Source organism: Chionomys nivalis, chromosome 1 (assembly GCF_950005125.1).
Source record: "Chionomys nivalis chromosome 1, mChiNiv1.1, whole genome shotgun sequence".
NCBI classification, from domain to species: domain Eukaryota; kingdom Metazoa; phylum Chordata; class Mammalia; order Rodentia; family Cricetidae; genus Chionomys; species Chionomys nivalis.
This window is the reverse complement of record NC_080086.1, coordinates 125,912,092-125,934,272: the sequence shown is the minus strand read 5'-3', so window position 1 is coordinate 125,934,272 and position 22,181 is coordinate 125,912,092. Positions and strand designations below refer to the sequence as shown.

The 22,181-nt window shown below is 44.1% G+C and overlaps 1 protein-coding gene across 7 annotated transcripts in view; it reads left to right on the top strand.

Moving 5' to 3' along the window:
* The window catches only part of Arhgef33 (Rho guanine nucleotide exchange factor 33), a 79,937-nt gene extending 58,340 nt beyond the window's left edge, over window positions 1-21,597 (top strand). For 2 of the 7 annotated variants that reach the window (XM_057792522.1, XM_057792513.1), the window contains 8 exons: window positions 947-1,079; window positions 3,266-3,349; window positions 4,521-4,604; window positions 6,568-6,716; window positions 7,505-7,669; window positions 9,036-9,846; window positions 14,400-14,539; window positions 21,185-21,597. In XM_057792522.1, coding sequence (XP_057648505.1) covers window positions 947-1,079; window positions 3,266-3,349; window positions 4,521-4,604; window positions 6,568-6,716; window positions 7,505-7,669; window positions 9,036-9,846; window positions 14,400-14,539; window positions 21,185-21,314 — 1,696 coding nt within the window. In that variant the 3' untranslated portion in view covers window positions 21,315-21,597. Of the gene's footprint in view, window positions 1-946; window positions 1,080-3,265; window positions 3,350-4,520; window positions 4,605-6,567; window positions 6,717-7,504; window positions 7,670-9,035; window positions 9,847-14,399; window positions 14,540-19,337; window positions 20,752-21,184 lie in introns of those variants that run through there. The other 5 variants (XR_009058486.1, XM_057792549.1, XM_057792536.1 and 2 more) reach the window with 5 other exon arrangements.
* The last annotated feature ends 584 nt before the right edge of the window (window positions 21,598-22,181 follow it).

Below are 22,181 nucleotides of genomic sequence, written 5' to 3'. Positions count from 1 at the left end.
ATGGAGCATTCTGCTCCATTAGGGCTCCATTGGTGGCCTTAGGATGGATGCCAGGGACTGGGGTGACGCTTTCAATCACAGACAACACGGCATCTTTGCCCAGTGTGCCTCTTTGGAGCAAAAAGAAAAAGATATGCAAGCTCCTTCATTGCCCCAACACCCCGAACTTCTAGCTGCAATGTTAACCTAACCTTATCCCTGACCCAAGTGGCATTCTTCTAGCCAGTAGCTAAGAATAGATTGCTTGGGTACTGGAATCTAAAACTCTGGAAAGGATTCCTTTAGGATTTCTATAGAGTGTGGCATACATGAAACTGTCCCAGGTTGGTTTTTTAGCAAGACTTTCCTGTTGAAGGAGCTGCGGGATGCATTCTTGTCACCCAGCTCCCAGCCGCCTGGCTAGCTTATGCCCCGAAATAACAACACACAAACTGTATTCTTTTAAACACTGCTTGGCCCATTATCTCTAGCCCTTACTGGCTAATTCTCATATCCCGATCAACCCATCTCTAATAATCTGTGTAGCACCAGTCTTACCGGGAAAGATTCAGCAGGTCTGATCTGGCGGCCTGCTTCATCGCGTCTGCCCTGGAGAGCAGAAGCATGGCGTCTAAGCTTATTTCCTCTTCCTCCCAGCATTCTGTTCTGTTTACTCCACCCACCTATGTTCTAACCTATGAAGGCCAAGCAATTTCTTTATTAATTAACCAATGACCTTCCTCCATCACTTTCCTGTGATATGTTCTTTATTGTTTAGTCAATTCACATTTGCATCAGGGGCCATCAGTAAAGGGGCCTTTCACTGTCTGAGGAAAGACACTTTGCTGAAAAGAAATTCAAAACCCTAATACAGACCTGTGAGAGTGTTTTGGATGATTGAAAATGGGGCCTCCTGTATTGTTTCTAATGGGACCTTTGTGTAATTCTTCCTTTGTTCTATTTCAAGCCTTTTCCCTGGCTCCTTGCGCTACCTTGTCCAGCAGCACTTGGATTTGCTTCATGCCCTGCAGGAGAGGGTCCTGAAATGGCCACGCCAAGGAGTTCTTGGAGATTTATTCCTGAAGTTGACAAACGATGAGGTAAGGTTTCCCCTTTTCTGTCTAAATAAAAGGATAGTTTTAATTTTAACATAGTAAAATTACATATAACGAAACAGGTACCAAGCAAGAATTACAGTTATAATATTTGTATCTACTTTATCTTTTATCATAACTAAGGAAAACTATAATTATAACTATCTATTGTTTTGGATAACGAAAATGTGATACATTTACACAATGGAGTACTACACAACAGAAAAAAAATGACATCTTGAAATTTGCAGGCAAATGGATGGATCTAGGCATATTGAGTGATTAACCCAGACCAAGAAAGACAAATATCATATGTACTTACACATAAGTGGCTTTTAGACATAAAGCAAAGAAAACTAGCCCTACAATTCACAATCCCAGAGAACCTAGACAACAATGAGAACTCTAAGTGAGACATATATGGATCTTATAAAATGGGAAGTAGAAAAAGACAAGATCTCCTGATTAAATTGGGAGCATGAAGACCATGGGAGAGTGTTGAAGTGGAGGGGGGAGGAAAGAAGGGGAACAGAAAAAAATGTATAGTTCAATACAAAATCAATAAAAAAGAAAAAAAACCTGTCTATTCTTCAACTCTATCAAAGACTCCAGAAGAATATAATGTTACCTAAGTAAACAGGAAGTGCATTGTAGGCAACTTCGAAAACTCTAGAATTGACAGAGACATCTTGCTGCCTGGCTAGTCACCCAGAGTTCTTCTGTTCACAGTTCCACTGTCAGCCTACAGGCCTACAGCCCATAGTATCTGGCAGGCTTTCCCAATAAGCAGGAAATTTGAACATCTGTGATGCCTTGTACTGGGAAAGTTCATCAGTGTCTTTCTTCTGTGTCCTGAAAAATGCCTGGCAGTTCTCTCATGAAGCAGGAACCCTGAAGGACTGTCTCATTTTTCTGTGGGTCCTGTATGCCCAGTTCACACAGCATACCATCAAGGAGTTCAGGCAAGAGCAATTTCCTACCAAAATGGCTAACCAATTCCATAAAGAGCCTCTTCAATGCCTGATGGTGGACGCTACAAAATAATCCCACACTAGTTCAGAATCACATATAATAAAGGGTTATTTATTTAGGGGTAGACTCACAGATCACAGTCCTCTGCACGAACAGGCAACAGGAACCAAATCTAGCAGCTGGAAATGAGAGCCGGAAGCAAGACAGCAAGTGCACACTTTACAGCTGCATTTATAATATAAGAGACCATGCCTAAGTGGGCTGGTACTTTTAAGGCTATTGGTCAAAAGAGCTCCCACAGCAGATGCCCATCTTCCTCTTGAACTAATTGGTGCTGCCAGGAGCAGATGTGTTTCATTGCTAAGTCCTAAGTTCTTAAACATTTTAAATGCCATATTCTGTTAGTCTTTGAAAGGTTTGAGGAATAACTATCATTCTGAAATATATCTCTGTACATATAGAAAACCTAACTAGCATGACTACAAGTTTGACTATTATAGATGACAATTTATTAACCTGTATTTTAATTATACATTACATTTTTAAATGAGCTGCACAAATACAATGCCTTAATCAAGAGCAGAAATATACATATAACAAAATTGATCTTAAATTTGTATCAATAAACTAATATCCATACCAATGCAAAGTATTCATCTCTCTATCATATCCCTATTTAAATGTAAACAAACATTTATAAACAATCATTTAGGGAATTTGGGTGTAGTTCTCTCCAAACTGCTTCCTGCTTTTTGTTGGGCAAAGTAATTTTGGGGGTTTAGAATCCCACATCAATCAAAGGAAACAAATTTTTTTAAAAAAAAGATTAACAAGGGGTTGGAGAGATGGCTCAGAGGTTAAGAGCACTGGCTGCTCTTGCGGAGGATTGAGGTTGGTTATGATAACCTGGATGGTCACTCAAACCATCTCTAACCCCAATTCCAGGATATTTGAGACTTTCTGGCTTCTGAGGGCACTAGGCATTGACATGGGGTACATATATACATGTAGACAAACACTCAACACACATAAAATAAAACTAAATCTTTATAAAGAAGCTAAATAAAACCTCTAAGAGCAAATAAAGAACACAGTTAATAAATTTTAATAAATAAAAAATATTCTCTGAGTTCTGCTCCTTTTTATGTTCATGGTAGTATAAAAATGTTGTCATTCCTGTTTTCAGGTTCTTACCCTGCATTTTTGTGTTTGTTTTAAAGAATAATTTCTTGGATTATTATGTTGCCTACCTGAGGGATTTACCCGAGTGCATCTCCTTGGTTCATGTTGTGGTTCTGAAGGAGGTAAGTCAACTCTATGCACAGCTGTCCTTTGTTTACCCATCCTCTGTATCATGTTGCTGGTCACTCAACAGTATAGCATGTACCATGTGAGCTTGTGTTCCAGGCCGAGGAATGCCTTGGCCATGTTACTGCTGCCCCTCTTCTGTGTTAAAGGAGTCCAATAAAGGATCAGAGCCGTGCTCTGGTCCTTGAAATGTTTTAATGACCCTCTGATCCACTACACTGAACTACAGACAAAGCAAGTAGGTAGTCCAGAAGTCTTCAGCATGCAGCTTTTGTGCTCTATGTGTTGTTTTCAGGCTCAGAAAATATGAGTCTCGGTTCTGGACTCAAATTGTCCTTTGTCAAGTGGCTCCATCATATTCCTTTAAGCATGGCCACTTCAGTGGTTTATTTATTAGGTGTTTGATATGCATGTCTAATTCCAGGGGAAGGCGAGTTCAGGCCTCCCCCCCCCCTTTACTGCTACGAGTCTTAGCTGGAGTCATCCTTGTGGGTTCTTAGGGATTTCCCTAGCACCAGGCTTCTCCCTAAACCCATATATGAATAAGAAATTAAAAATAAAAAAGATAGGCAAATTCATTTTGTTATTTAAGTCAACAAGAAAATAGACCACCAGAGTCGTAAAGGTTAGAGTAGCTGCAGCTCACAGGAGACGGAAGCCTATGTCTTACTTTCTGCTTCACCTCCCCGAGTCCTCCCAACCAAAATGACTGTCTCATGCTAGCATTCAGTGAATGTCTGGAGAAGGGGAGTCAGTTGTATTTTCTGCTTCTAGGCTTACTCACCAATTCCTAATCACTTTCCTGTTTCCACACTTGAGAGACTCTCATTCACACTTACTGAGTATTAGTAGAAGACTTGCTGGAAAACCATAATTCATTCATTTAATTCAAGCACAGCTTACTGAGTGCCTACTTCTATCTAGCACTGACTTTAGAAGGGTTGGGGAAGGAAGGGACAGTTTGGAAACTTGCATCAATTCAAAAGAAGTACATGTTATGTTCCCTGCTGGGGAAGAGTTGTCTCTTTGGGCATGACCCTGAACGCGTGGCGTCTCCAGTTAGAAGATGCTTTGGAAATAAGCATTTCCTATCTGGTGGGAGGGATCTCTGGGGTTCTGTGTGCAGTGTGGGGACCCTGAAGAGTGACCCCACTTTTTTCCACTCAGGGTGATGAGGAGATCAAATCCGACATCTACACCCTGTTCTTTCACATCGTGCAGCGCATCCCGGAATATCTGATTCATCTCCAGGTGAGCCCGGCTGCACAAGCCAGCAGACTTTTACAATGAGCTATCAGTTTTGGCTTCCAAATTAGCAATTCTATAATGGCTCAAGGACTCATTAGTGTTTCTAAACAGTCATCATATGGCTTAGGTTGTTATGGTTACACCACACCACACCATACCATAGTCTGCGGAATGAGCTAAAGTCTTGAAATTTTTGATTTATGCTCCTTGTCTTTGAAGTTCTATCTTTACTTCCCAGCAATCTCCACTTCTGGGAGTCCAAGATCTTTCGTGAACACTCTTCATAACATCTAAGTTCCTATTCAGTCCCCTCCTCTTTGGTTGTACAACCTCTAAATGTCACTTCTGGCCTCTTAATTTCTGCCTAAACTCCTATCCTGATGGCCTCTGCTTGACTTGGCTCAGGGGTCTATCATACAGTACTCATACCTTATGTCCCAGAAGGGCCGTGAGGAGCGAATGAACAAATTCTTGAGGTAATTTTCCTGTGGAGCCTGCAGCCCTGTAGAGGATATGGAATTGAGTTTAAGAACCATTTTTTAGTAACCCCCCCATCCTCGTGATACCCATGTGCTCTGGTTTAGGGGTTGGCTGATATTAAGGAATTCCGTGAAAACATCTCAGAATTGCTTGTCATTAACCTCAGCTAGAAGTAGCCCAGACTCAGTATTGAGATTTTTCACACGGATATGGCTTTTCTCACAATAATTATCTTATGGATTCTTTCAACAGCTTCATGAAACAGGTATTATCATTGTATTATCATTATTGTCATTTTTCATAAGGACATAGAGGACCAAAGCAGTCCCAGCACTGTGTTCAAGTTAACACACGTAGTAGGCAAAAAACCGTGGACAGAAGCCCAGGTCTTGCAAACACTAGGTAAAGAGGCCTTCGGGCTACTCTCTACTTTCCATTCAAATCCTTCTTCTAGCATTTATTAGATGCATGAGCTAAAGAAGATCACGGAATTCAGTGTCTCAGTTTCCCTACTTAGTATCTATCTAACTGCGCTGTGATAACGAAGATAAAATTGGTTAGCTCCTAGAAATAGGAAGTAGTCAACAAATACATAATAGAGCTCTTGAATGTTAGAAGGGCTTTTGTTCCATGCTGTGCTACTGTAGCAAAATCCCTGAGGATGGGCATTTTTTAAAGGGAAGAGGTTCATTTTGACTCACAATTCTAGAGGCCCAAAAGCATGGTGGTGGTACTGATGTCTGGTGACCCCCCTCACGGTAAACACAGTGGTAGCACAGGTAACAATGACAGAGGAAGTAAGGGGGTGGTGCCCAGGCTCACTTTTCTGTAACTATTTTTTTTCCATAAGAACCTACTCTTTGGCCTGGAGGGATGGCTCAGCCGTTAAAGGCTAGGCTCACAACCAAAAATATAAGAACCTACTCTTTAAAACCAGCGTTAATACCTTTCATGAACATGGTCAGCATCGTCACATTTTACTAGGTCCCACCTCTTAAAGGTCCCATCATCTTTACAAAAAAATCATTACACTGCAGACTGAGCTTACAGCACCTGGACCTTTGGGAGATAAGCCATAGCCAAACCATAACATCAGGCAATGTAATAGGAGGGGCCACTGTCCACCCAACCCATCCCACAAGCTCACCCGATGCCTATCATTCTCAGCATTGGTCTGACTCCTTTAAGTATTGCTTATGGATAGTAGTTGTTAGAATATCTTTAGTACTTCATTTATCTAATTATTGGGTCTAACTTTTCAAAATGAAATTATATTAGGTCACCTTCAACTCACACAGAACAGACTAACTTATATTCTTTTGATGTGATGGACAGAGCAGCAAGCCTGAGCTGTCTGCTGGTTAGATAGATGGACCATGTGTTTGAGTGATTTGATTGGAACGCCCAGTAGCTCAAAGGCGAGGAAGAGATGGAACAATTCTTCCGCCTGATTTTGCAACACCGATTCCTTTTCCCTTCCATCCAGAATGTTCTGAAGTTCACAGAGCAGGAACACCCCGACTATTACCTGCTCCTTGTGTGTGTCCAGCGCCTCCGCGTCTTTATCTCTCATTACACCCTGCTGTTTCAGTGCAATGAAGAATTGCTTATTCAGAAACGGAAAAAGCTCAAAAAGTAAGGTTGTGACGGTGCAGCACCTGATGAAGGTTTCTGAGAAGAGGGTACAGACCAGTCACTTGAGTGTCTGGAATGGGATGAAGGGAGGTGGCAAGAAAGGTGAAGGCGGGGGGGGGGGGGTAATTAGGCTGGCCACAGGAGGGAGACACCTATGGCCTGGTCAAAGTAACTTTAGAAGAAAAGCACCTGGGCTCTGTTGTTCCCATTATGTCGCTTCCCTTGACTTTCCAGGTTTAAAATTGCAATTTAATAAACATTCATTGAACCCCTGCTGTGCGCTAGATACTGTTGTGCCCAGTGAATATACCGCATGAACGAAACAGTCATAGACCTCTGTCACACAGCCCGACAATGAAGAATAAGTTAGGTGCTAATGAGCACTGAGGGTAAAAGTGTTGGGGGTATATGTGTCTGAATAGATTTCACAGTATGCAGAAACAAAGTCAGGCAGCATCTGGGCCTCGGAGAATAGAAGCAACCCACAAACATTTCCTTAAACATCCTGTATATCTTGAGAACATTATCATTTCTCTGTTTCCAACTAGAAAGACAGCATCTCCTAACCCAGTGCCTTCCTGACAGGTGTGTCTCAGTACCATCCTGCATCCCCAAGTTCTTTTCAAGTATTATGTAAGCAACCTGACTTATAGAGGGCTCCGGGAATATAGAACCCGTCACAGAAAGCTTCATCTGAGAGGCAATCTATTTTTCTTAGCATAATCTCTGAGTCCAGAGAGCCAGTCTCACACTGTGCAGTCTGAGATTTAGTATTTCCGCTCTGTTAGGTCGTCCATGGCAAAGCTGTACAAAGGGCTGGCTTCCCAATGTGCCAATGCTGGCCAAGATGCTTCCCCTGCTGCAGGCCCGGAGGCTGTTCGTGACAGTGGGATCCACTCAGAAGAGATGCTCCAGCCCTATCCTTCGGCTCCCACTTCTGCCCCTGCTGTCACGTAAGCATCTGTTGCTAAGGAACGTCAGCCGTGGTGCCCTTGAGTCGCAGGCAGTTGTAGAGGTTAGCAGCATGGGCCACATTAGTTCTCCAGAACTCCGCCTTGCCCCATCGTTTCTATATCAACAGCCGAGCAGTTGATCTGATGTTTGGATCCCAGAGAAAGACACTAAGAGGTAGATTTGGAAAGCACCGACAGGCAAAGTAGAGATCCACTTTGTGCATTACTTCAACTCTTGAAACAGTGTGAAATGTTTACCTTAAGTATAAAAAGTAGAGGGGGAAGGCCTACATTATACCCAGGCCAAACTATGGCCGTTATTACACTCTGTGTAGGGAAAATAAAAGTATCAGTCTTCCAAAATAAGAGTATTGGTGGAAGGTCAGCTCACTTTTTTTTCATATCTGTAAATGTGAGTCCTAAGTTTCATTGTAAGATCGATGTCTTGCAATCTCTTAAGATATTAGTGTTAGTATTCACATATGCATCCATATACATTTAAGACAAAGAATTAAAATATGTATAAATAGAATAAAAAATTTTAGTCAGTGTACAGTAGTTCAGTCATATCTGTTTGGTTAAATAAGCAAAACAACAAAAATCCTACTTTTTAAAAAGTAATTTGCTGTGTGCTCCCAGACAACGAAACTCTATAGAAATTGGACAAATTCAGTTTTATATTGTATTAATATTCTGTGGGTGGTCATTTGAGACGACAGCCAAGAAACTTTTAAAAAATTTATTATAGAAATGTAAATTTTACACAAATGAGTTTATCCTAAACAAACCAACCAACCAAAACAGCAGCAACAAAGTGTTCAGTGCTCTTGAAGAGGTCCCAAATTTAGCCAGGTGGTAGAGGAACAGCCTGGTCTACAGACTGAGTTCCAGGATAGCCAGGGCTACTCCCTGTCTGGAGAAAACCAGGACTTTATCCTCTGTATCACCATCTGGAGTTCAACAGATTATTTCGGAACACAACTGTTTATGTGTGAATTATCTAGAGGCGGTATCAAGTTCGCTTTCCAGTATTCTGTATGTGACTCTGCCACAGCAAAGGGAGAGAAATTGAAAGGGGATGTCTTGGGAGTTGCCTGGTGGCAGGGAGGCTCGGAGTTTGCATCAGGCCAATGATAACGCCAGCCTTTGTCGCTCATGTGATGTCTCAGTGACTTAGCTTGGAAGTTGAGACAGACAATTTTCTTGGCCGCTGTTTCCACTCTTCCAGGAGGGTCTAGGCATTCTTGAGAGATCTCCGTAGTTAGTCAGTGGAGCTTGATAGGAGAGGAACTGGCCTGGGGCTGCTCGCTTGGAGAGAGCTCAGCACTGTTTGATCGTCTCTCTTGTACCGTTTCCCCCTTTAAAGGCATTTGATGCCCTCGGCGAAGAAAGGCCAACAGCAGCAGAGCCTCATGGAGAGCATGCAGCCTGGGAAGCCGGGGGACTGGGAGATGGAGAGCAGAAAGCACGAGCGGCCCGAGAGCCTGCTGGCCCCGGCGCAGTTCTGCGCGGCCGAGCAGGACGTGAAGGCGCTCGCCGGGCCGTTGCAGTCCATCCCGGAGATGGACTTCGAGCCGTCCCCGGCCGAGCCGCTGGGCAATGTGGAGCGCTCGCTGCGCGGCCCGACCGAGCTCCTGCCCGACGCGCGCGGCTTCGTGCCCGCCGGCTACGAGGAGTTCGAGTACGGAGGCGAGATCTTCGCGCTGCCCGCGCCCTACGACGAGGAGCCCTTCCAGGCGCCGGCACTCTTCGACAACTGCTCGCCCGCCTCCTCCGAGTCCAGCCTGGACATCTGCTTCCTGAGGCCCGTCAGCTTCGCCATGGAGGCCGAGCGGCCCGAGCACGCGCTGCAGCCGCTGCCTAAGAGCGCCACGTCGCCGGCGAGCAGCAGCAGCGCCTACAAGCTGGAGGCCGCGCAGGCGCAGGCGCACGGCAAGGCCAAGCCGCTGAGCCGCTCGCTCAAGGAGTTCCCGCGCACGCCGCCCGCCGAGGGCGTGGCCCCGCGCCTCTACAGCACGCGCAGCAGCAGCGGCGGCCGCGCGCCGCTCAAGGTCGAGCGCTCAGCCGCCCCGCACGGCCCCGCCGCCGCCGCCGCTGCCTCCCGCGGGGCGCCGCGGACCTTCTTCCCCCAACAGAGGTCCCAAAGCGAAAAACAGACCTATTTGGAAGTAAGGAGGGTAAAGTAAAACCGAGCCGAAGCCCGTCCCGGCGCCCCGGGCCTAGATGTTAGGGCCAGCCCCGTTTCCCTCGGCGGGGAGGGAGGGTGCGGAGACGTGGCCCTCACGCGCCTGGTGACAGGCTCTGGCCGTGGTGGCCTTCGAAGGCGAGTGGCAGGGCGGGTACCACGCCAAGAGCACGAAGGCAGGGAGAGCGAGAGGAGACCTCGGTGCATAAACGTGCTTACAGACGCGCCAAGAGGGAGGGAGACACGCACACACAGAGTATGAATTAGCGAGTGAACCAGTTTCCTCCCTCTAAACGGGCTGCACCGCCTGCTCGGTGTATCTTCTGGTCCAGATGTGCAAATTACCAAGCGCTGTGTGCTGCCCTGTCTCAGTGGCGACTTCGAAGTTTGTTGCAAAGAGAATTCAGTTTCGCTTGCTTTTTTAGAAAAGGGCTGTATTGACTCAAATGCTCCTTTAGCTTCAGCGAATGTTGAGGCATGTTGATGTCTGTCCTTGGTGTCTCCGGGCCTTGGGGTATTTAAAAGTGTTTTCCACCGAGAAGCAGGCGACACACAGGTTTTCAATGCGACAGAAACAATTGATTGAACTTATTAACATGATAGCACTCACTTGCGCCTCCACCCTTTCACTCGTTATCAAGAGAGTGGGTTAAATTGATGATTACAGACTCATTAAGCTTCCAGCCCACACAGTGCCTGCTATGTACCAGGCTCTGCATCTCGATTGCTGAAACTTCGGAAATAAAGTCTGGAATGTCCCACAGGCATAGCACAGAATTACCATGAACATATAGGAGGATATCTAAAACCTCTTGGGGTGATGATGTTAGAGAATGCATTCTAGCTACATTGAATATCTGAATTAATTTTAAACACTTCGTGGAAGCTTTTTGGGGGAAGAGCTCTTGGACATAGAACTGGGTATGCTTTTTCTTTTGCATACTGGGAAAGAGGAGGGACCAGAAACAGGAGGGGAATGGATCATGGCAAGCCCTGGAGTTTACTGCCCTCCTGGGGTTCAGGGAATCAACCCCCCAGAGAGGAAGAACACCCAATACTGTAGTCTAGCAAAACCGCTGACTTTCTTCAGGAGTCTGAGATTTTTTTTCTTATGGCTCTGATTTCTTGGACTCGAAACCTTAAAAAATTTTATTGGGTAAAATTTCTGAGAAAGATCAATCCTAGGTAGTCTTGACAGTTTATTAAAAGGGGAACTAGAAGGGAAATAATAGTACCAGTTTAAACTGGAATGGGCAGAAGCTTACACCAGAATCTTCTAAGTAGTATAGTCTGTTGTTATAAAGAATGCTTTTATTTTACATGTTCATAAACATGAATTTTTTGCCCTAAGTCATGTGTGAAATATTTGAAAATTGGAACAATTGCTAGGAAAAAACTCATTAGAAATAACAAATATTATACCTTAGAAGCAAACATAAGTAATATATTTGTGGCTGTTTACAGACGTACCTCATAGCAATAACAGTATGCTAGCATCCCCTAACATGGGAAAACATGAATCAGGTCAAGAGACACCAAGGAAAAATCATGCAGAGTTCAAGTGAAAAGGGGCTGTGTATGGATATACATGTTTATGCATGTGTATGTAACACATGCATGTTTGTGTGTATGTGTGTATGTATGTGTATTTAATGTGGGGATGGACTGGGACTATAGCTGTACAAGATAACCCTGTAGAACTATATTCTTAAAGGGATCAGTTTTCAGCTGCTAGGGTGAGCAGAACCACTTGGCTTCAGTGTACTCTACCCCACCTGTGGCCAGAGGGCTCAACACCAGTTTTAGTGTCTTTACTGAGAGCCAAGAAAGAAGGTAATGTGTTTTAGTGCAAAGAGCACCTGACTGGGCAGTAGGAACTAACTCTAGGTTCTAACCCAGGCTCTGCTATCAAATAGTTGCCTGCTTTGGACAAATCACATGGCTTCCCTTTGGCTCCAGTTTTCTTTTCTATGAAAATAAGGTATTTAGGGAGCTGGAGAGATGACTTAGCAGTGAAGAGACACAGGTTCAATTCCCAGCACGCACATGACAGCTCACACCAGTCTTTAACTCCAGTTCCAGGAGATCTAACACCCCCTTCTTATCACCTCAGGCTGACATTCATGCCAGAACAAGATAAATCACAAAATAAATTTGTATAATTAAGACACAGGATGGCTCAGCAGGTAGCGCTGCTAACTTGAAGGCCTGACTCTGGGCCAGATCCCACAGATGGCAGGGGGGCACCAACTCCTCGGGAGTTGCCTCTGGCTTCCACAAAAGCTCCCTGGTACCACTGTGCCTGAACTCACGTACAGGCAAACAAAAATCACTAAAATTTCGGCTAGTGAGATGGCTCAGTAGGGAGAGGCACTTGTCGCCATGTCTGAGGACTTGCATTCCAGCCTAGAGCCTCACTGGTGGAAGGAGAGCTGGTTCCTGCATCTTGTCCTCTGCCCTCCACGTGTGCTCTGACATGTGAACCCATATGAACTCTCTCTGGTGGAAGGAGAGCTGGTTCCTGCATGTTGTCCTCTGCCCTCCGTGTGTGCTCTGACATGTGAACCCATCCTCCCTCCTGAATGATAAATGTGATCGTAATTTCTAAGAAGTAGATTACCTCACAGGGTTGTGAAGATCAGACTAAACAAGGTAGTTTGACAGTACGCTTTGTACAGTATGAAATGCTATACCAATGAAAGATGATAGTAAGACCATGGTTCCACAGACAGATTTTTAAAAACAATTTATGGTTTCCCTGAACAGAGGATTTGTTGTGGATCCCAGTTAAAGACTACTTTAATGGAGGGTCCACAGTTGACAGGAGGCGAAGTCAAGCCCCTGCCTTCTGTGGTCTCTGAAATTCTAAGTCTGAATATTCTATCATCAGAGCAGGTGTTTTGGCCAGCACTATAGCCTTGTGTTAGTCCCCACAGGCACCTCCCAAAATGTGGTCTTAGAGGTAATAGTGAGGCATTACTTTTATATTTTATAAATTTTATCAATCCAGAATCTGTAGCCAGAGCTGCTGAATCAGAAACTACTCCTTAGGATTCACAGTTAGGTATTTGCTATAAACAGTAAGTGTATTGGACAGAAGCTTGCCTGAAACCCCTGATTTTCATATCTAAGTATGCACAACAATTATTTATACACTAGGGACTTTGCTGCAGAGACTCCACGCTTAAGAATCTATGTAAGCAAAAGCAAGTGTAGATGGTCCGAGGGTGCCAGGAACATACTCTGAGGAACACTGCACTAAGCCACAAGGATGCTGGGCCCCATGGTTTAGTTAGAATCTTAGCAGCATCTCAGACTCTGCAGGTCAGCTACCGCAACCCCAAGTGAAGTTCTCAAAGTCAGATCTACAGATCTAGAAGTTCCCTAGGGAGACTTCTTGCCTGTTGTTCTCTGCAGTCAGCCATTCAGCTGGACTTCCAGGGTGCTATTTGCTGTGTTTTCTGCTTTGGCTTCTTAGGGTTACTCAAGCAGGATGTGAGTTTATGTACATACCCACCATGTGTTTATATATGCACTTACATATATGTGCACATGAACTGGAGAGATGGCTCAGAGCTTAAGAACATTGGCTACTCTTCCAGAGGACCCAGATTCAACTCCCAGCACTCACATGGTGCCTCACAACTGTTTGTAACTGCAGTTCTGGGAGTTCCAATGCCCCCTTTTGGCCTCCATAGGTGGCATACACATGGTACACAGACATACAAACAGGTGAAATGCCCATCATACATGTAACATACAGAAACGAGTCATTTAGGAAGAGAAACCTCAGCTGGGAAAATGCTTCTGTGAGATGACTGTAGCTAGGTCTGTGGGGCATTTTCCTGATTACTAATGGAGAAATAGTGATGGAGGAGGGCCCAGTCCTCTGTGGCGTGTAGGTGCTGCCCCCAGACAGGTGTTCTGAATCAGTCTTAGCAAACCATGGAGAGTCAGCCAGAAAGGAATATATGTGCATGGTTTATGCTTCAGTTCTTGGCTCTAGGCTGCTGCTCTCCCTGAGTTCCTGCCGTGACTCCCCTCAGTGTTGGACTGTTATCTGGAAGTATGAGATAAAATAAGCCCTTTCTTTCTGATCACAGCAATAGGAAGCAAATGAGGACAGAGGGCAACTTTTGGGGGTCTACTTTCTCCTTCCACCTTTTTGTGACCTCCAGGGGTTGGACTCAGGGCCTCTGCATGCTGAGCTATCTCGTCGGCTGTACATTCTATACCTTTTGTTGTTAGCTAGCTTCCTTTATGTACTTATCTTGATGGCTGTCTTCGACTAGGGACTGTTTGCCTTAATTTGTATTCATTTGTAGAAAGGCGTACACCCGAGCACCTGAGCACCCGAGCTCCCGAGCAGCGCTCCTCTTCCCACTGCTTGGCTCATCACCCTAGGCACACTTTGGTAGGGACCGCAAATCCACAGGTAGTCACGGGAGTAGGAGAGGCAGGTGGCAAGGCCAAAGGACTGTCCCACAGCCAGGGCACATGTATTTTGGAAAAGAATAAAACAACATGCCTCTTTTGTGTTTTCAGGAGATGCACTTAGAGGATGCCACCCGATTCTGTCCCAAGGAAGAGAGAGAGAGTGAGCAGACTTCTTTCAGCGATCAAAATCCCAGGCAAGACCAGAAAGGGGGCTTTCGCAGCTCCTTCCGCAAGCTCTTTAAAAAGAAGTGAGTAGCCCTTAGATAAAACAGTGTAATGTCACTCATTTCCCTTTGGCAGCAGTCTGAGGTTTTACCAGTATCGATTACTAAGTAGCCGGGTCTCACACAGCTGTTTCAAGTTCAGTGTTTGTATCCAATTTCTGAACAGAAGCAAACTCAGCTCCCCTGCCACTTTTTAATATTCTTCCTCCTTGTCCCCAGAGTTGTGTCCTGAGAGGAGTGAGAGAGGGGTACCCCTCTGTGGGAGATGGGTGTTCAGTGTGGGAAGTGATGAAGGAGGGTGTCAGCACTTCTGCCCTCAGGGACCTCAGCAACCTGGCTCTAAGAAATGCATGTTGGTGCCTGAATGGATGAACTTGGCTCAGGCCCTAGGGAAAACTTTCAGGGTGTCCATATTAAATGGGAACAAAAGATGTTTCCTTCCTTGGTCTTTCCGAGTCTACTGTTGAATGAAGCGTTACCTCCCAGGCATTTTGGCCAGCCCGTGTTGCAGTTTGGGAGGTAGGACCAGGCTCCAGCATAAATGTAAGGAAGAGCGAGATGACCCTTAACATTTGACCAGCACATGGTTCAGCAGTCCAGTCCTTGCCTGACTGGATGGCTGTTGTTTCTACCTCTGTGGTCCTCAGGCCTCCTCCTTCCTCTACCTTAGGGACATCTCTTTGCTATTTACTTCCTTTTATTAGAGATCACTGTAAGTCGTTTTCAATCTCAAGTCCATATTTTAATTCTTAGAAAAATTAAACGAAGGTGTTGTTGTTGCTTTTGGAGACTTATTGGGAAACCACTTTCTCCTTGAAGATGGAGTTTTAACTGGTCTTGGTGATAGAGGAAGAGGGGAAAGCCTACAGTTGGCTTTCTTTTTTTAAATGGTTTGTCTAATTCTCCAATGGGAGGGTGATGCTGAGATAGTGGGTATCTGATTGTTGGTCCTTGCCTGTTGTTACTAGAAGGAGGAGGAAGAGGAAAGAAGAACAGCGGTTCTACAGTTAACCACAGCCCTACAGTCTGTCTCCTTCCCCGCAGTTAACCACAGCCCTACAGTCTCCTTCCAGTTTTGCTAGGCAATCCAATGCATATGTGACTGTTGATGGACCCTCAAGTCACTTTATGTAGGGATTGAGGCTTAAGAACTATTTATCCCTCTCTAGGATTATGGATTTACATTTTCTTGGTCTATAACTGCTAATGACGTGAGTGGGAAGAAGTAGACAATTCGCCAGTCTAAACTTGGGATTTAGGCTCCAAATCCTTTGAAGAACTCCAAACTCCTCAGGACACATTGCTTGAGTCTGTTGGGTACTTTTTAAGTCATAAGAGTCCCAAAAGAAATGACTATTTTTGCTCACTACCATTTCTAGTACTGAGCAGTATCTGTTGGGAAACAATTAGCAATAGATCCACCTTTGGTTCCTTTACAAATTTCTGTCTATTAAAGAGATGTAACAAAATGACCTATTCATTATATGAGGCACAGGGGACAGATCTGCCCTTTTGTACCCAGAGGGCAGAACTAGCAGAAGCGAGGAGGAGGAACACTGTAATAATGCACCTGCCTAGACCTGGTGGACTCATGAGGGGGGGTCTCTGAAGTAGGAGCCAGATGACTCTGCCTACACTGGTGGGAGGCTGCTTGAGAAGTCGCCACGTGGTCCAGTATGTGTATTTCTTTACCTGTACTCTCAGTTATTGGAGCTCAGTCTGAACGATCACGTATTTTTGTCACCCCAAACTAGATGAATATGGTTTTGGGCCTGTAATTTTAAAAGTTCCCAAAAGAGAAGGCCATATAATCTTTTTATAGCTCCCTGCCCCCACAGACTGTGGTATAATGCAGACAACTTGCTGTGGGCTCTCCAGAGTTACACTGAGTTAATTGCCTTCAGTCCTCCTGCAACTTTTGGCATTTTTCTTAGAGAAAAGGCCAGTGAATTCTCTTAGTTCTACCCTGGATTGGCCTGCATATGCCATATTACTGTCAACAATAATGGCACTGTCCTTTGTATTTAAAATGTAAAGTGTTATCTGAGTGGAGGTGAAGGTGGAGCACTTAGATCATTCTTCCTCTAGCAGGCCTTCCTGGCTTGGAAGCCTGGTCTAGGACAGTCAACACCGTGCAGGCGGTTCCCATTACAGCTTTGTACTTAGGGAGTGCTTTGGGGACTTGGCAAGGGTTAAAGAAGCAACTTAAGTAACTTCTTACGGGTTTTTCATCTAAAGACCATGAAAAGTCTATTAAGGACCACACTCCTGTATGGTATTACAGAGAGAAAGGGCAGGGAGGCCCCAGGGTAGCATGGAAGTGCCTGTACCTTTAACTCAAATGTAAATACACCATTCTTGTATGTGTGCAGAATTCTAGGCATGCATAAAGGATTATGAATAATATGGTCCCATCCATTGTATAGGAATTGCACTCTGGACTCAGGACTATTCCATCTAGAAAAATCTATATGGAGGTTGTTAAAGACTTAAACCTAGGTTATTGTAAAAGATGAGGTACAGGTAGAAAAAAAGTCAAGCCATTATGTGTGTCAAGAAGTCAGTTGGCAGCAAGCCCAGTGACCTTAAGTAGCTAAACCTGGGTATTGGATACTCCAGAGCCTGGTCTCCCAGGTCCAAATGGGCAGGCCCAAGAAAGCCACCCATGTCCCATTTGGAGCTTCCTTCCTTCCTCCCCTCTAGCCCTCTGGAGGTTCAGTCCTGTCTACACTGACACACTTTTTGTTCCATAGGGGCTTGTTTGGCTGGTGGCCCCACACACCCAGAATGCTGCTTCGGGATGAAGCTAGGCATGGAACCAGATGCAACAGAAAACCCGAGAAAGGGTTCTCTTCCCTCTGAGGCTGGGAGGGCCGAAGGATTCAAAAGGCAGAGTCAAGTTGACATCATAAAAAATATTCTGACAAAGTGCCCACGATATTTGAGGAAAAGGGTAACCCTTTTATTGTTTCCATCTCAGGCACATTTGCCCTGGGTAGATACCAGGTCGTAGATCCCTGAGAGCTGTGCAGAATTGGCCAGAATAATGACTGCTAGCTTAAAATCTGAGCATGTTAAATGACTATACATTTTAAATGTGATTCTTAGAGGCTAGGGAACAGACCTGCTAAGAAAGGCCAATGCTTGATTGAGGAAGATGAAAGATAAGCTGTCCCTTCTAGGAGGATACACACGGACACTGTCAGAGACTTAAACCCAGACTGTTGTTAGAGCTGAGGCAGATGCTCTTCCATCTTTATGTACACAACTTACTATACTCGGGTGAGTGAGTATTCTTGATTGGGGTATAGCAGCGGGGAAGAGATCCTATAAGACAGTTTTAGGGCGAGGTCTGTAGACGGTGCTTCCACCCTTTAGCATCAACTTTGTGGGTAGTGAAAGATAAAGAGTATACCATCTTAACTGGTTTCTTTACCCTACCTCTTCCTGTTAGTACTTCATAATTTATATGATTATTTCTATTCCAGCCATCCTACTCCCTCCACCAATTGCAACAAAATCTATTTTCTTCATCACATGGTCAGCAATACTTCTGCAGGGCCCATATATTTGAATGTCAGTGAGTCCTCTTTGTTTGGTGTCTTCTCAACAGGTTTTGTATATGTCTCCTTTGTGGGACAGTCCGTGTAACAGAAGGCAGGATTCTAAGGATCAGTGATCATTTTATACTCATTTTCTCCACCTCCTTCAAACCTGCCCCATCCCCACCGGCCCTCTTGTCCTTTTTGTAGCTCCACCATATCTCATTTGATTTCCTATGCCATTTGCAAATTCAAGAGGGTGTGCTTGAAAGGATGAGTAGTTTAGGTTACCTAACTCTGGCTGGGATTGCTTCTCAGTAGGTCATCTGAAGTCAGTTACTTTTAAGTGTCTTCAGAGTGTCGGGTTGTAGAAGAAATAGCTCCTGCCCATTTGGAGCTTGTGGTTCAAAGTAAGGGTAACCCAGCTACAAGTTATAGTATATAGCACATAATACGAGTGCCCATTCACCACCCTGTGGATGCATGGTTAACTGATTTGATGGATAAGACAGGTGTGTCCCCCCCTCGCCCCCCACCCTCTTCATGGGAGTGCCCTCACCCTTTCAAGGATAGTCTTTCACATCAGAGAACCAGCTCTGGACATCAGAGATATCTGTGGCACTGGATTTTACCTCCTTCCTCAACTCCAGTTTTTCAGGTTTATCTGTAGCCAAGTTGTACTTACTGACCTACTCAACTTGCATTTTTCTTTTTCTCTGTCATTTGAAGGATGGTTAGCAACAAGTCTTTTGTTTCCCCTTTCTGTCAAATGATTGGATGACTGTGTGTCAGAACATATTGACAGCCATTGCACTTTCCACAAAGAGCTCCTGACTGTCCCTCTAAGGTCTGTTCAGATATGCCCTGCAGCTTGCCAAGATGGCGTAAGGTGTTCAAGAGCCATTTCTGTGCTTTACCAAAAGAGGGAATAAAAAGAAAACACATTATCTCTTTCTCCTAGAGTCTGCAGATTTCCCCCTTCTTACTTACACCCACACCTTGGGAGAGTCCAGGTAACCTGTAGTATGTTGAGCATTATAGAGGTCAGCTGAAGTTGTCTTTAAAAAGGTGAAAATGAGCTTTGAATCATTGCTATAGTGGAATTCTGGATTTTTAAAACAATTAGTAAGTTAGCCACTAGTTACTTAGTAGTTAATTTTCAGGAATGCAGACATTTGTATTGGAAACAAGGGGGAGGTACAGTCTGTAAGAAGAGCAGTTAAAAAAATTTGAGCTGAGTTTGTGGAAACTAGACAGGGCGATTTTGGCATTTGTTTCAGAAATGGGAACGCAACTGGTGAAGATTTCTGTGGTCCTTGGGGCTGGTGGTGACATCAAAGCTTTCCCATTTCCAGGTAAACTCCAGTTGCATGTGGGAACCTCCAAGTGTGACGTGTTGGGTTTTGGAGAGATCAGATGTAGGTAAGAGGGAAAATGTGAGGTGAAGTCTCAAGTGTAGATTAATAACTTCATTGAGAAGTTGGCATGGGGGAGAACAATTGAGAAGAGGCTGCTGCCATTGAACTCCTGCTTCCTGCCCTAAAACACAAGGGCTTTCGGGCTTCCAGATCATGGAACATAGGGAGAGAATGAATAGCTAGGATGCATCTTACTAACATTTGAGTTACAACTACACTAACCAGGGATGATTTGAGCTGAAGGAGGCAGGAGTTCTGAGAACTGAAAGCAAGCCTGAAGTTTTAGGGAGGCTGGGAGTTTGTTTACAGGGAGTGTAGGCTGGTCCCTGAGAAGAAAAGTTCCTTCCACCCAGATACCTTCTTATCTCCTGAGTATCCAGATGCACAGGAGCTGAGGGAGAGTAATTTTCCTACATTCACTGGGACAGTGGGAAAGTACTCCTTTCCAATCAGAAGTAAAGCATGATGGGTAGCTACAGCTTCTTTTCTGATATCAAACTGAGAACTAAAAATATCTAGTCCATTCATCATGTTTCCAGACATCTTTAGTCTTCCTATAGGTCTAGTGTTTTCACTGGAATACTAGAAAAGGATGTTTGAATTCTTCCCAATAAGCTCAGTAAATTTAGACTCATAACTGATAAGAATAATTATTAATAGCAAGGACTTGGACTGAGGATATATAGCAATAGAACACTTGCATATGAAGATCCTGGGGACAGTTCCTAGTACCACCATAACAGAACAAAATAAAGCAACCCTCCCCCCAAAAATAACAAGAAAATCTCCTGAACAAACAAGGACTCAAAGATAGTGTACCAATGTCAGTGAAGGAGCGTAGAGGCCAGTTATCCTGCTGTGGTGTTTAGGGAAAGCATGCCTGATGCAGCGTACGGAGAAACTGTTTACTTGAACAGGAGCTTTATAGCTTCGCTTTCATACATCCCACACAAGGACTTGTGGCACTGGGTCTTGGTTAGTGGGCTAATTTTATACATTCTAGCTCCAGGTTAAAGTCAGTGAGAGGGCCCTGGGCTAGTTGTGTGAGAGGTATTTCTAGAGAGCCTCCTCCCTCTAGGGACTTCTGACATGAACAGACTGGAGAAGGTACAGAACTGGAATGGATTGCCCAACTGGTTTAACCAAGAGAAAGGAAGAATGCACCCTGGACTGGGGACTCAAATGGACTGAGTTGACTTTTGATTAGTCTTGGGCTCCTTTGTGGTGGTTGAGATCACTGTACTGATTTCTGCATTCTACTAAATGTAGCAATATGTGTGGCTGGTTTCAATAAATCTTTCCTTTAAAAATGAAAACAAACAGAAGCAAGAGTTTGTAATGTGATGCCTAGATTAAACCAGGGCCCTTGATAACCATTTTAATGTAAGGTCCATGGTAATCTGCGGAGTAGTTATTTTATTGAATCAAAAATAGGTATTTTTGAGTTTTTATTCCTGTTACAATGCTTTCACATGGTACACTGACATATACAGTTGTCACAGTTGTCCTCATGAAGCATTAGAGATTCTGTGTGTTCACTGCAAATTTAGATTCACATATCTTAAGTTTTGAAATTCAGGGGAAGTAAAAATGATTCCAGATCTAGGAGGCAACTGTTTTACAAATGCAAAACAATTTGGATAGATAAAATATTTGAAAACAATTAAAACCAAATCAACCTGTACTTTATCTGTGTGCTGAGATTTTAGGTCCAGTGGATCAGAATACAGGGAAAAAACTAATGAGAGCCCCTCACTGGATCCTTCACCCACCAAACAAGACTTCTTCAGAAACCGACTTGCTCTTGCAAATGACCTTGACCAAGGAACAGCTGTGTAAACACATTTACAGTTGTATTGTCAAGTGGTAAGAGGAGGGTAAAAGCTTGTATATATCTCTGCAGGTATATATATATATATATATATATATCAATGTATAAATCCCTGAGGAAAACTAATATAAATATTTACATATGAAACTAAATCAATATACAAGATTCTGAAGAGATGAAGATTAGTCTATGGTTAAGACTTGGCTTAATGAACCTCTCAACCCTTGGAAAAGGGAAACAAAGACTTTTCCCATCATTACAGAAAACCAGTAAATCTGGAGGAAAATAAATGTTTGTGAGAACAAAAGCTTGCACCTTGAACTCATTCCCCAAGAATAATAATAAGCATGTTCACTTTTAGCATGTGAATTTTGTGCTCCTAGGAATTTTATTTATTATTATTATTATTGGTTTTTTGAGACAGAGTTTCTCTGTGTACGCCTGACTGGAACTCACTCAGTTAGACCAGGCTGGCCTCGAATTCATAGAGACCCACCTGCCTCTGCCACCTAAGTGACTTCCTAGGAATTTTAATTCATATCTTATGAATTTATCCACTGTGCTGAAACTAATATACCCTGTGTGAGGGTCCAGATGGAAAGATACTTCATATCTTTCCAAACCTCAAAGCAAAGTGTCACATCCTTTAAGGCAAAGGATTGATAGAACTGTATTTTACTTGTGCAGATCAGCGCTCCAGAAAATTTGTCCTTCAGCTATGATTCAGAAGCTTCACAACTTATAAGATACATTGCCCTCTAGCTTGTTCTGTGGTTATGGGAAAATCAGTGAAGGGAACAGGGGGAACAAAAGCAAAGAAACCTTCTCTTCGTGTGGGCTGCACTGAGCACGGCGCCATTGTAGGTGCAGTAGGT